The 15,545-nt window shown below is 35.5% G+C and overlaps 1 protein-coding gene across 1 annotated transcript in view; it reads left to right on the top strand.

Moving 5' to 3' along the window:
- SYCP2 (synaptonemal complex protein 2) overlaps nucleotides 1-15,545 on the top strand; it is a 102,748-nt gene that overhangs the window by 48,553 nt on the left and 38,650 nt on the right. Inside the window, 5 exon segments of the mRNA XM_066235658.1 lie at nucleotides 4,508-4,635; nucleotides 5,768-5,804; nucleotides 8,399-8,469; nucleotides 8,567-8,624; nucleotides 9,323-9,378. Coding sequence (XP_066091755.1) covers nucleotides 4,508-4,635; nucleotides 5,768-5,804; nucleotides 8,399-8,469; nucleotides 8,567-8,624; nucleotides 9,323-9,378 — 350 coding nt within the window.

The raw sequence follows: 15,545 nt of genomic DNA on the forward strand, positions 1-15,545 counted from the left end.
TCCACCTTGCATGCCCACCAGGGGATCTTGTGGCCAGAGCCATTCCAGCGCCTGAGGCAGAGGCCAAGAAGCCATCGTCAGCGCCTGGACCAACTTTGCTCCAATGGAGCCTTGGCTGTGGAAGGGGAAGAGAGAGATAGAGAGGAAGGATAGGGGGAAGGGTGGAGAAGCAGATGGGTGCTTCTCCTGTGTGCCCTGGCTGGGAATTGAACCCAGGACTTTAATACACGGGGCCAACGCTTTACTGCTGAGCCAACCAGCCAGGGCCTAATCACTCATCTTTTTACTAGCTCCATAGTTTTTTCTTTTCCAGAATGCCATATAGTTGAGTCATACAGTATGTGGTCTTTCATATTGGCTTCTTTTACCTCACAGTATGCATGAGCAAGTGTCTTATTCCATTCTTTCCATGGCTTGACAGTTCATCTTTTTATTGCTGAATACTATTCCATTTATATGAACATAACAAGATTTGTTTATCCATTCACCTAATGAAGGGCATGTTGGTTGCTTCTACATTTTGACAATTATGAATAAAGGTTCTGTAAACATTCATGTGTGCATTTTGTGTGGGCATATCTCTCAACTCATTTGGGAGAATACCAAAGATATTAGAGTAAGAGTGTTTAGTTTTGTAAGAAACTGTCTTCCAAGAGTGGAAAAAGTGGCTGTGCCATTTTGCATTCCAGTAGCAATGAATGAGAGTTCCTGTTGAACTAAATCCTTGCTGCTATTTTGTGTTGTCAGTGTTTGGGATTTTAGCCATTGTTACAGATGCTTAGGTAACAGGGTTTTTTTTTTGTATAATTTAGATACATGTCTTTTATTAGTTATGTATTTTAGTTTTTTCTCAGTCTGTGTCTTGTCTTTTTCATCCTCTAAATCAGGGGTCCCCAAACTTTTTACACAGGGGGCCAGTTCACTGTCCCTCAGACCGTTGGAGGGCCGGACTATAAAAAAAAAACTATGAACAAATCCCTTGCACACTGCACATATCTTATTTTAAAGTAAAAAAACAAAACGGGAACAAATACAATATTTAAAATAAAGAACAAGTAAATTTAAGTCAATAAACTGACCAGTATTTCTTTTTTTTTTTTTAATAATTTTATTTTTTTAATGGGGTGACATCAATAAATCAGGATACATATATTCAAAGATAACAAGTCCAGGTTATCTTGTCGTTCAATTATGTTGCATACCCACCACCCAAAGTCAGATTGTCCTCTGTCACCTTCTATCTTGTTTTCTTTGTGCCCCTCCCCACCCCCTTTCCCTCTCCCATTCCCCCCTCCCCCCCCATAACCACCACACTCTTATCAATGTCTCTTAGTTTCACTTTTATGTCCCACCTACGTATGGAATAATGCAGTTCCTGGTTTTTTCTGATTTACTTATTTCGCTTCGTATCATGTTATCAAGATCCCACCATTTTGCTGTAAATGTTCCGATGTCATCATTTCTTATGGCTGAGTAGTATTCCATAGTGTATATGTGCCACATCTTCTTTATCCAGTCATCTATTGATGGGCTTTTTGGTTGTTTCCATGTCCTGGCCACTGTGAACAATGCTGCAATAAACATGGGGCTGCATGTGTCTTTACGTATCAATGTTTCTGAGTTTTGGGGATATATACCCAGTAGAGGGATTGCTGGGTCATAAAGTAGTTCTATTTTCAGTTTTTTGAGGAACCACCATACTTTCTTCCATAATGGTTGTACTACTTTACATTCCCACCAACAGTGTATGAGGGTTCCTTTTTCTCCACAGCCTCTCCAACATTTGCTATTACCTGTCTTGCTAATAACAGCTAATCGAACAGGTGTGAGGTGGTATCTCATTGCCGTTTTGATTTGCATTTCTCTAATAGCTAAAGAAGATGAGCATCTTTTCATATATCTGTTGGCCATTTGTATTTCTTCCTGGGAGAAGTCTGACCAGTATTTCAATGGGAACTATGGGCCTGCTTTTGGCTAATGAGATGGTCAATGTGCTCCTCTCACTGACCACCAATGAAAGAGGTGCCCCTTCCGGAAGTGCAGCGGGGGCCGGATAAATGGCCTCAGGGGGCCGCATGTGGCCCGCGGGGCCGTAGTTTGGGGACCCCTGCTCTAAATGGTGTCTTTTTGCAGAGCAGAATTATTGTATTTTAAAGAAGTCCTACTTATCTATTTTCTCTTTCATGGATCATGCCTTTGGTGTTGTATTAAAATAAGTCAGGCAGAGAAAGAAAAATCTCATATGACCTCACTCATTTGAGGAATCCAATGAACAATATGAACTGAGGAACAGAATAGAGACAGGCGGGATCAAAGGGTCCAGAGGGAAAGCGGACAGAGGGAAAGGGGATGAAAGGATGGGATGGGATGAGAACAGAAAAGCAAATCCTGGAGGGAAGGGGGTAGGACGTTGTGGGGAGGAAGGCAAGGGGGATGTTGTGGGGAATATGGGGGGAATGCATTCGAGGGGACACTAGAATCTATGTAAACAATAAATTAAAAGTTTAAAAAAAGTAAAAAATAAAGTCACTGCCAGATTGAAGGTCACCTTGATTTTTTCCTGTTGTCTTCTAGAAATTTTATAGTTTGCATTTTACATTTAGGTCTGTGATCCATTTTGAGTTAATTTTGTGAAGTATAGAAAGGTTCTATGTCTAGATTAATTTTCTTAGCATGTGGACATCCAGTTGTTTGAACACCATTTGTTAAAAAGATTGTGCTTTTCCCAATGAATTGACTTTGCTTCTTGTCAAAGATCTATTGGCTATATTCAGGTGGGCCTATTTCTGAGCTCTCTGTTTTGTTTCATTATTCTATTGTTTATGCTTTCACCAATACTACACTATACTGATAATGATAACTCTGTCTTTTTAGTAAGTCTTAAAGTAGGGTAACGTCAGATCTCCAACTTTATTCTTCTTCAATAACATGTGGGCTAGTCTGGGTCTCTTGCTTCTCCATGTAAACTTCAGAATCATATTATTGATACAGAAAAAATAACTTTCTGGATTATATTGACTAAATTCAATAGGAAAGAACTGACATCTTGACAATATTGAGCCTCTCCATTTATTTAGATGGTTTTTGATTTTTCATCAGTCATGTAGTTTTCCTCATACAGATCTTGTATGTGTTAAGTTATATTTATAGTTAATTCTATTTTGGGGATGGTAATGTAAATAGAATGTAATATCAAATTTCAATTGTTTGTTACTGATGTTTAAGAAAGTGATTGGCTTTTATTATTACCCCTGTATCCTTTTACCATGCTATAATTGCTTTTTAGTTCCTGGAATATTTTTGTTCATTCTTTGAGACTTATTCTATAGACAGTGATATCATTTGTGAACAAAGACAGTTTTATTCCTTCCTTCCCAATCTGTATAACATTTATTTCCTTTGCTTGTCTTATTACATTAGCTAGGGCTTCCAGTATGATGTTGAGTAGGAGTGATGAGAGCAGATATCCTTTTTTTGTTCTGACCTTAGTTGAAAAGCATCTAGTTTTTCTCCATTAAGTGTTATGTTTACTGTATTTTCTTTGTAGGTGATCTTTATCAAGTAGAGGATGCTCTCTTGTGTTCCTAGTTTTCTGAGAGTATCATGGAGATCGGATTTAGTCAAATGTTTTTTGTGCATCTCTTAGTATGATCATGACTTTCTTCTTTAGCCTATTAATATGATGGATTAATGAATTTATTTTCAAAAGTTGAATCAGCTTGCTTACCTAAAATTTCCACTAGGTTGTAGTAGTAATTATTTTCATATATTATTGGATTTGCTAATATTTTGTTGAGGATTTTTGCACCTATGTTTATGAGGTGATACTGGCTTCATGGAATGAGTTAGGACATTTTGCTATGCTCTCTTTGCTGGAAGATTGTGTAAAATTGGTATAATTTTTTCTTAAATGTTTGATAGAACTCACCACATACCTGGGGCTGGTGCTTTCTGCTTTGGAAGGTATTAACTATTGATTCAATTTCTTTAATAGATATAGGCCTATTCAGGTAATTCCTCTGTGAGTTTTGGTAGAATTTTAAGGAATCAGTCTATTTAATTTAGGTTATCAAATTTGTGGGCATAGAGTTGCTCATAGTATTTCTTTATTATCCTTTAAATGTCCATGTACTCAGTAATCTTTCATTTTTTATATTAGTAATTTGTCTTTTATGTATTTTTTTTCTTAGTTAACCTGACTAGAAGCTTACCAGTTTTGATCTTTCCAAAGAACCGGCTTTGAGTTTCCTGTCGTTTTTTATGACTTTTTTCCCCATGGATAGAAACTTTTAAAAAGTAATATCTACAGAGTACTCTGTACAGTTCTTTCTATATGTTAAAAGATTTATCCTGACTTGTTTTAATGACTATAAAGCTCAAACTTATCAAATAATTTCTGGCCCTCTTTATTTCTTTGTGGTCATACATAGAACCATATCTTTTCAGTCTTTATTTTCATTTGAAGGTTAACTTGAAGAGTTTTTAAGTAACTTATAAATTGTTTCAGAGAGAAAACACAAAAGGGAAAGCACTTACTGATGCAGCAGAATCCTTGATAAGCCAAATTAATAAGAAATACAAACCAAAGGATGATATACAATCTACAAGAAAATTAAAGGAGTCTTTGATGAACAGGTATGTTCTTAAAAATTAGACATGAATATTTTTCTGACAGATACAACTAAATTGCATTGTTTTAAGGTGTTTTCAATGTATTAAAAGATAATGTGCTTTTCCAATAGAAAACACTGTTAGTTATTCACTTTTATAAATAATAGTTTAAATTAGAACTAAATTTGAAATTAAATATTCTAAAGCAGTGGTAGTCAACCTGGTTCCTACTGCCCACTAGTGGGCATTCCAGCTTTCATGGTGGGCAGTAGCGGAGCAACCAAAGTATAAATAAAAAGAGAGATTTAACTATAGTAAGTTGTGTTATAAAGGTTTATTCTGCCAAACTTAACAAAAATCTGACATAAAGTACTTGATAAGTAATTATTATTATATGCTTCAACTTGCTGTAACTCTGCTTTATAAATTTTATAAAGTAAAGTTACTTCCCTACTTTATAAATCACCATTACTGTGGAACCGGTGGGTGGTTAGAAAATTTTACTACTAACAGAGATACAGAAGTGGTCGATAGGTATAAAAAGGTTGACTACCCTTGTTCTAAAGTATCAAAAACACTATATCTATATAGCATACCATTTCAGAAATAAGTCTTTAGGATATAGACATTATAGGAATTTTTACTGAGCCTAATGATGAGTAAAATGAAGTGTATTTACCTATATTGCTTAATGAACTATGAAATTTAAATGAACTGAAATGAGTTACTTTCAAATAGTAAATATGCATTGTTTATAATCTTTCTGAAGGTTAGTTTTTTTAATTATAAAATGTCTTTTTATAAGCTGCCAATTGATTAATCACATTTAACATAATTCTTGTCTTATATGGCATGAAAAAAATTACTGATGGCAGAGCCATTTGATGTAAATTGCCTGGCACCTCCTGCTGCATGAATGATTTAGCTTAAATATTATTTAAATATAAGTAAATGATTCAGAATTAAATACTATTATTGTTATTTACTATGAACTTTCAAAAATATTAGACTAGGGCTATCACATTTCAGTTATTAATAATATATTAAATGTAGACTGTGATCCAAATATGTTTTACCTTATATAAAATACCTTTTATGAAAAACAATCTGATGATACTTAATTGCTTTTTAAATTTTGACAAAACTTTTTTTATAGTGGTTTTTCAAACAAATCTGATCTACAGCTCAGTAAGGTAGGTTTTATTTATTTAACTACACCAAGTATAAATATAGTCAAACTCTATGATATTTGACTGTAAACACTAAAATAGAATACTGGTAGGATGGAATTAGTTTAGTGTTTTCAGCATTTTGATAAATGGATTAAACAACTGACACATTTAGTGGCAAGTATTCAAAGAAGTTCCCTAATCTGCTTTTCCAAGGAAATTCTTCTTTTACATATATGAGTTTGATATTTTTACTTTTTTGCTCATGATTCATCTCCATTTTTTCTCTAGCTAATACTACATCTTCTGACAATTAGATCCTTCTTATTTCCCTGTTTTTGTTAAAAACATTTATTATTCATCCAGGCTTAAAGTATTAATTATCTTTGGTTTATTCCTCACAATTACTTTCTCTCTTCACTTAATTTCAAGTTTTGAGGTTTACCTTTTGTAAATTCTCTTGAATATTTCGTCTCCTGCCTATTCCAGCTATTCTTTCTAAATCTCATTGCTTCACTCCTGTCATTCTCTTGTTCAGAACCTTTCTTTGATATCTATTGCTTATTGAATGAAGTGTGGAGACTGAGTTTGGTTCCTTAGTCCTTTTTATTTTCCAAGTGAGAGGAGGGGAGAGAGAGAGACAGACTCCCACATGCACCCCAACTAGGATCCACCTGGCAACCTCCATCTTGGGTGGATGCTCTGCCCATCTGGGGCCATGCTTACAGATGAGCTATTTTATTTTAGCACATGAGGCAGAGGCTCCATGGAGCCATCCTCAGCGCCCAGGGCCAATGTGCTCCAATCAAGCCATGGCGTTGGGGGAGAGGAAGAGAGAAGTGAGAGGGGGAGGGATGGAGAAGCAGATGGTCACTTCTCCTGTGTGCCCTGACTGGGAATCGTACTAGGGACATCCACATGTGGGGCCAACAGTCTACCACTGAGCCAAGAGGCCCCTAGTCCCTTTAATATCAGTCTTGTTTCCTATGGTCCTAGGCATATTTTGTGAAGCTGAAACATAACTTGAGATTCCCTAAAGTATTTATTCTTTTCTTTTTCTACTTTTGGAAAGAACTTGGAACTGACTCAGCAGGCTCTCAACCTATTTTTCTTTTTCTTTTTTTTTTTTTTTTTTTGAGAGAAAGACAGAGACAGTAAGGGAAAGATGAGAAGCATCAACTCGTAGTTGTGGCACTTTAGTTGTTCATCGATTGCTTTTTCATACACGCCTTGACCTGGTGGTGGTGGGGTCTCCAGCTGAGCCAGTGACCCCCTTGCTCAAGCCAGTGACCATGGAGTCATGTCTATGATCCCATGCTCAAGCCAGCAACCCTGTATTCAAGCTGGTGAGCCTATGCTCAAGCCAGCGACCTCAGGGTTTTGAACCTGGGTCCTCAGTGTCCCAGGTCAACTGCTCTATCCACTGAGCCACTTCTTGGTCAGGCTCTCACCTTTTTTTGGTTGTCATAACTTTATTTCTCCTTTTAAGACTTACTTCAGAGTCTACCTTCGTTATGAAAACTTTCCAAGGTGCTCCAATTCAGAATCCAAATGGGCAAGATTCTGAATCTGCACAATAATTTCTTTGTATCTTTTTTGATATTTTCTTCACTATTTCAGTTTTTTTAAAAAAAACACTTCTGTCTTTTACCAGACTTTAACTATTTAGAATCTTCTTTGTATCCTGTATAACACTTTTGCTCATTTTTGTGTCCTCTTTATTATCTTTCCTCATTTTTATATCTTCTGTAATACCTAGCACACACTGGCATTGTAAAGGATGAACAAATGTATGAACACTGGTTAAAATCATTGGAAAGGATGAGATAAAGTGACCAGAGAAATAATATACTGAGAGATAAATGTTTTAGAATAATACAAATCTATATAAGTAGCCAAAAGTAATAATAAAATTAAAGATGAATCACATCTAGAATATTTTAGTTTTAATATTTCTAACTTACTAGATATTAAATTAGACTTCTAATTCAGATTAGTAATCATTTAAGGACTATTTATGTACTTATATATTAATAAAACAGTTATTAAATTTTTATTTAACAACTTCTTTGCCCTCACTACTTTCTGATGAGTTTGGATATATTTTGAGCAGCAGGCTCTAGGAATAATCTTACACATATTTTTCCCTAAGAGTCCTAGTTGCTTGATACAATTTTGAGTCTTTCACATGAGACTTTAATAAACCTTAATCTGGCCCAAAGCTTTTCTATTTAAGAATGTAAAGCAAATTAATATGAAAAAAGTTTTTTTTCCTGTATGATTCTAGAATCAATAAAATTCATCTTGTAGAATACCAGTGAGGTTATTGTAGCTATGTACAATAATTTAGTAAATGTTAAAGATATAAGGATCTTATATTTTATATTTCATTTATAATACTTTGTTTTTAGTTAATATTGAAGTCTTTAATATTTTTAAGTGTGGATGTTTAATATAAATACTTTAATTCCCATTAAGGAAACTGTTACAAATATAAAACTTATATTAGTGGAAACACACTAGAAAGTATATGAAAGTTTAATTGTATATGTTATATTTGCCAAGTGTGGTAATATACAAGTTTGAATGGTTATATGTAAAACTTCTTTTGTATTTAGGAAAAGGCACAGAAAAAAAGTTACAGGCAACTGAAGACTACTTTTGTTAATGTTACTTCTGAATACCCATTGTAAGTAATATTTTATAAATTTTATACTTTTCTTCATATTTGAAGATAATGTATTGTATATTGTATAATGAGTTAATATTTCTCTTCATTTTTACAGGGATGATGTTTACAATTTTAATTTGAATGGAGCTGATGAGCCTATTATAAAACTTGGAGTAAGCTAGAAATCTGTGTTTTGTATTTAGTTATTTGGAGTTTACTTTGTATTTATCATGCAGTTATTAGCATGTATATTTCCATCCTATTATAGATATACTTTAAAATATATTAAAATATACTAATTTTTATTAACTTATTGGAGTAACATCGGTAAATAACATGAATTTCAGGTGTACAACTTTGTAATACATCTGTATATGCCATTGTGTGCTCACCACCCTTTCATACATTTTAAAATATGTTCAAATATAGTACCAAGCTAGGTATTATTTCCTTTCAAATTCTTGGACTGAAGTAGAGAAAAATGAGTAATTGGGACATGTAATTCCAGACTGCTTCATCAAGAAAATCACTTTTTATTTTAGTTGGACTTATTGGGGTAACATTCATTAATAAAATTATTCATTTCAGGTATATAGTTCTATAATCATATGTAAAAATAAATTTTGAAAATAAAAATCACTTTTCTTATAGATACAATTTATAATTTTAAAAACTGTTTAAAAATTAAAAAAAATACTCTTTATTTTTAGTATGTTTTACAGTACATTTCTTAAATATGAAACCATTTTAGTAAGTTTAATTTTATTTTCACATAACTATAGGAAGTGATTAAAATAGTTTATTTCTTTTAGTTTTTGTTTACCTTATTTTGACACTAAGAGAAAAATTTTAATATTTGTTTACAATATAGATCCAGGAATTTCCAGCTACAACTAGAGAAGCCTGTATAGATAATCCAAAAAAATTGTAAGTGCTTTATTATAATTACTTGGATCACATTAAAATATACTTTTTTTTTTTTTTTTTTTTTACAGGGACAGAGAGAGAATCAGAGAGAGAGATAGACAGGGACAGACAGACAGGAATGGAGAGAGATGAGAAGCATCAATCATCAGTTTTTCGTTGTGACACCCTAGTTGTTTATTGATTGCTTTCTCATATGTGCCTTGATGGGGGGCCTTCAGCAGACCAAGTAACTCCTTGCTGGAGCCAGCGACCTTGGGTCCAAGCTGGTGAGCTTTTTGCTCAAGCCAGATGAGCCCGCGCTCAAGCTGGCGACCCCGGGGTCTCGAATCTGGGTCCTTCCGCATCCCAGTCCTACGCTCCATCCACTGCGCCACTGCCTGGTCAGGCTACTTATTTTTAAAATTTTTAATTAATTGTGTTTACATAGATTCTAGTATCCCCCCAAATGCATCCCCCTCCCCCGTATTCCCCACAACATCCCCCTTTCCTGCCTCCCCACAACACCCTCCCCCTTTCCCTCCAGGATTAGCTTTTCTGCTCTCTTTAACGTTGTGTTATGTGTGTATAATGTACCATCCTATCATCACCTTTTCCTCTGTCTGCTTTCCCTCTGGACTCATTGATCCTGCCTCTGTCTATATTCCATTCCTCAGTTCATATTGTTCATGGGATTCCTCAAATGAGTGAGGTCATATGTTATTTTTCTTTCTCTGCCTGGCTTATTTCACTTAACATAATACAATAGTTTCCAGGTCCATCCATGTTGTTGCAAAAGGTAAGATTTCCTTCTTTTTCATGGCCCCATAGTATTCCATTGTGTACATGTATCATAGCTTTTTAATCCACTCGTCCACTGATGGGCACTTGGGCGGTTTCCATATCTTGGCTATTGTAAACAATGCTGCCATAAATATGGGGGTGCATTTCTTTAGAATCATTGATGTGGTGTTCTTGGTATATATTCCTAAAAGTGGGATGGCTGGGTCAAAAGGCAGTTCCATTTTTAATTTTTTGAGGAATCTCCATACTGTTTTCCACAGTGGCTGCACCAGTCTGCATTCCCACCAGCAGTGCAGGAGGGTTCCCTTTTTTCCACATCCTCGCCAGCACTTATTCTGTGTTGTTTTGTTGATGAGCGCCATTCTGACTGGTGTGAGGTGATATCTCATTGTGGTTTTAATTTGCATTTCTCTAAGGATGAGTGATGTTGAACATTTTTTTTATCTGCCTCTTGGCCATCTGTATGTCCTCTTTGGAGAAGTGTCTATTCATTTCTTTTGCCATTTTTTGGTTGGCTTGTTTATCTTCCTGGTGTTGAGTTTTACAGGTTCTTTATTAATTTTGGTTATTAACCCCTTATCAGACGTATTGTCGAATATGTTCTCCCATTGTGTAGTTTGTCTTTTTATTTTGTTCATATTGTCTTTAGATGTGCAAAAGCTTTTTAGTTTGATATAGTTCCATTAGTTTATTCTGTTGTTTATTTCCCTTGCCTGTGGAGATAAATCAGCAAATACATTGCTACGAGTGATGTTGGAGAGCTTATTGCCTATGTTTTCTTCTAGGATGCTTATGGTTTCACAACTTAACATTTAAGTCTTTCATCCATTTTGAGTTTATTTTTGTGACTTGGTGTAAGTTGGTGGTCTAGTTTCATTTTTTTGCAAGTACCTGTCCAATTTTCCCAATATTTGTTAAAGAGACTGTCTTTACTCCATTGTATGCTATTACGTCCTTTGTCAAATATCAATTTTCCATAAAGGTACAGGTTTATTTCTGGGTTCTCAGTTCTGGTCCATTGATCTATATGCTTGTTCTTATGCCAGTACCAAGCTGTTTTGAGTACAGTGGCACTGTAGTGTATAACTTGATATCAGGAAGTGTGATACCACCCACTTTATTATTCTTTTTCAAGACTGCTGAGGCTGTTCATGTTCTTTTTTGGTTCCATATGATTTTTTGGAATATTCTATATCTTTGAAGTATGTCATTGGTATTTTTTTTTCTTTTTTATAAATTTTTATTAATGTTAATGGGATGACATTAATAATTCAGGGTACATATATTCAAAGAAAACATGTCTAGGTTATCTTGTCATTAAATTATGTTGCATACCCCTTGCCCAGAGTCAGATTGTCCTCCGTCACCCTCTATCTAGTTTTCTCTGTGCCCCTCCCTCTCCCACTCACTCCCTCCCTCCCTCCTGGGTCCTCCCTCCCCCCACCCCTGGTAACCACCACACTCTTGTCCATGTCTCTTAGTCTCGTTTTTATGTTCCACCAATGTATGGAATCACGTAGTTCTTGTTTTTTTCTGATTTACTTATTTCACTCCGTATAATGTTATCAAGATCCCACCGTTTTGCCCTGGCCAGTTGGCTCAGCGGTAGAGCGTCGGCCTAGCGTGCGGAGGACCCGGGTTCGATTCCCGGCCAGGGCACACAGGAGAAGCGCCCATTTGCTTCTCCACCCCTCCGCCGCGCTTTCCTCTCTGTCTCTCTCTTCCCCTCCCGCAGCCAAGGCTCCATTGGAGCAAAGATGGCCCGGGCGCTGGGGATGGCTCTGTGGCCTCTGCCTCAGGCGCTAGAGTGGCTCTGGTCGCAACATGGCGACGCCCAGGATGGGCAGAGCATCGCCCCCTGGTGGGCAGAGCGTCGCCCCTGGTGGGCGTGCCGGGTGGATCCCGGTCGGGCGCATGCGGGAGTCTGTCTGACTGTCTCTCCCTGTTTCCAGCTTCAGAAAAAAAAAAAAAAAAAAAAAAAAAAAAAAAAGATCCCACCATTTTGCTGTAAATGATTGGTGTAATAATTTCTTATGGCTGAGTAGTATTCCATAGTGTATATGTGCCACATCTTCTTTATCCAGTCTTCTATTGAAGGGCTTTTTGGTTGTTTCCATGTCTTGGCCACTGTGAACAGTGCTGCAATGAACATGGGGCTACATGTGTCTTTACGTATCAATGTTTTTTAGTTTTTGGGGTATATACACAGTAGAGGAATTGCTGGGTCCTAAGATAGTTCTATTTTCAGTTTTTTGAGGAACCACCATACTTTCTTCCATAATGGTTGTACTACTTTACATTCCCACCAACAGTGTATGAGGGTTCCTTTTTCTCCACAGCCTCTCCAACATTTGCTATTACCTGTCTTGTTGATAATAGCTAATCTAACAGGGGCGAGGTGGTATCTCATTGCAGTTTTGATTTGCATTTCTCTAATAACTAATGAAGCTGAGCATCTTTTCATATATCTGTTGGCCATTTGTATTTCTTCCTGGGAGAAGTGTCTGTTCATGTCCTCTTCCCATTTTTTTATTGGATTGTTTGTTTGTTTGTTGTTGAGTTTTATGAGTTCTTTGTAAATTTTGGATATTAGGCCCTTATCTGAGCTGTTGTTTGAAAATATCAGTTCCCATTTAGTTGGCTGTCTGTTTATTTTGATATCAGTTTCTCTTGCTGAGCAAAAACTTTTTATTCTGATGTAGTCCCATACATTTATCTTTGCCTTCACTTCTCTTGCCAGTGGAGTCAAGTTCATAAAATGTTCTTTAAAACCCAGGTCCCTGAGTTTAGTACCTATGTCTTCTTCTATGTACTTTATTGTTTCAGATCTTATATTTAGGTCTTTGATCCATTTTGAATTAATTTTAGTACACGGGGACAGGCTATAGTCAAGTTTCATTGTTTTACATGTGGCTTTCCAGTTTTCCCAACACCATTTGTTGAAGAGGCTTTCTTTTCTCCATTGTGTGTTGTTGGCCCCTTTATCAAAGATTATTTGACCATATATATGTGATTTTATTTCTGGGCTTTCTATTCTGTTCCATTGGTCTGAGTGTCTATTTTTCTGCCAATACCATGCAGTTTTGATTATTGTGGCCCTATAATATAGTTTAAAGTCAGGTATTGTAATGCCCCCAGCTTCATTCTTTTTCCTTAGGATTGCTTTGGCTATTTGGGGTTTTTTATAGTTCCATATAAATCTTATGATTTTTTGTTCCATTTCTTTAAAAAATGTCATAGGAATTTTGATGGGAATTGCATTAAATTTATATATTACTTTGGGTAATATGGCCATTTTAATTATATTTATTCTTCCTATCCAAGAACAAGGAATATTTTTCCATCTCATTGTGTCTTTTTCTATTTCTCTTAGCAATGCCTTGTAGTTTTCTTTATATAGGTCCTTTACATTCTTTGTTATGTTTATTCCTAGGTATTTTATTTTTTTTGTCGCAATCGTGAAGGGGATTATTTTTTTGAGTTCGTTTTCTAATATTTCATTGTTGGCATATAGAAAGGCTATGGACTTTTGTATGTTAATTTTGTATCCTGCGACCTTACTGTATTGGTTTATTGTTTCTAGTAATCATTTTGTATAGTCCTTTGGGTTTTTGATGTATAGGATCATATCATTAGCAAAAAGTGATACCTTTACTTCTTCTTTTCTGATATGGATGCCTTTTATTTCTTTGTCTTCTCTGATTGCTCTGGCCAGAACTTCTAGCACCACGTTAAATAAGAGTAGAGAGAGTGGACAACCCTGTCGTGTTCCTGATTTAAGGTGGAAAGTCCTCAGTTTTACGCCATTTAATATGATGTTGGCTGATGGTTTATCATATATGGCCTTTATCATGTTGAGATATTTTCCTTCTATACCCATTTTGTTGAGAGTCTTAAACATAAAATTGTGTTGTATTTTATCAAAAGCCTTTTCTGCGTCTATTGATAAGATCATGTGGTTTTTGTTCTTTGTTTTGTTGATAATGGTGTATTACGTTAACCATTTTACGTATGTTGAACCATCCTTGAGATTCTGGGATGAATCCCACTTGATCATGATGTATTATTTTTTTAATATGTTGTTGTATTCGATTTGCCAGTATTTTGTTTAGTATTTTAGCATCTGTATTTATTAGAGATATTGGTCTGTAGTTTTCTTTCTTTGTGCCATCCTTGCCAGGTTTTGGTATGAGGGTTATGTTGGCCTCATAAAATGTGTTTGGAAGTATTGCTTCTTCTTCAATTTTTTGGAAGACTTTGAGTAGAATAGGAACCAAGTCTTCTTTGAATGTTTGATAGAATTCACTAGTATAACCGTCTGGGCCTGGACTTTTATTTTTGGGGAGGTTTTTAATAGTTTTTTCTATTTCCTCCCTGCTGATTGGTCTGTTTAGGCTTTCTGCTTCTTCATGACTCAGTTTAGGAAGGTTGTATTGTTCTAGGAATTTATCCATTTCTTCTAGATTGTTGTATTTGGTGGCATATAGTTTTTCATAGTATTCTACAATAATTCTTTGTATATCTATGATGTCTGTGGTGATCTCTCCTCTTTCATTTTGGATTTTATTTATTTGAGTCCTGTGTCTTTTTTCCTTGGTGAGTCTTGCCAAGGGTTTGTCGATTTTGTTGATCTTTTTCAAAGAACCAGCTCCTTGTTTTATTGATTTTTTCTATAGTTTTTCTGTTCTCTATTTCGTTTATTTCTGCTCTGATTTTTATTATCTCCTTTCTTCAGCTGGTTTTGGGTTGTCTTTGTTCTTCTTTTTCTAGTTCCTTAAGGTGTGAAGTTAAGTGGTTTATTTCGGCTCTCTCTTGTTTGTTCATATAGGCCTGAAGTGATATGAACTTTCCTCTTATTACTGCTTTTGCTGCATCCCAGAGATTCTGATATGTCGTATTTTCATTTTCATTAGTCTGTATATATCTTTTGATCTCTGCGCTTATTTCTTCTTTGACCCATTCATTTTTTAGAAGTATGTTGTTTAGTTTCCACAATTTTGTGGGGTTTTCCCCCTCTTTTTTACAGTTGAATTCTGGTTTCAAGGCTTTATGATCAGAGAATATGCTTGGTACAATTTCAATTTTTCTAAATTTGCTGATATTGTCTTTGTGGCCCAACATATGGTCAATTCTTGAGAATGTTCCATGTACACTAGAGAAAAATGTATACTCTGTCGCTTTGGGATGAAGTGTCCTGTAGATGTCTATCATATCCAGGTGTTCTAGTATTTCGTTTAAGGCCACTATATCTTTATTGATTCTCTGTTTGGATGACCAATCTAGAGCCATCAGTGGTGTATTGAGGTCTCCAAGTATGATTGTATTTTTGTCAGTTTTTGTTTTAAGGCCAATAAGTAGCTGTCTTATATATTTTGGTGCTCCTTGGT

This window comes from Saccopteryx bilineata, chromosome 6 (assembly GCF_036850765.1).
Source record: "Saccopteryx bilineata isolate mSacBil1 chromosome 6, mSacBil1_pri_phased_curated, whole genome shotgun sequence".
Classification (NCBI taxonomy): Eukaryota; Metazoa; Chordata; class Mammalia; order Chiroptera; family Emballonuridae; genus Saccopteryx; species Saccopteryx bilineata.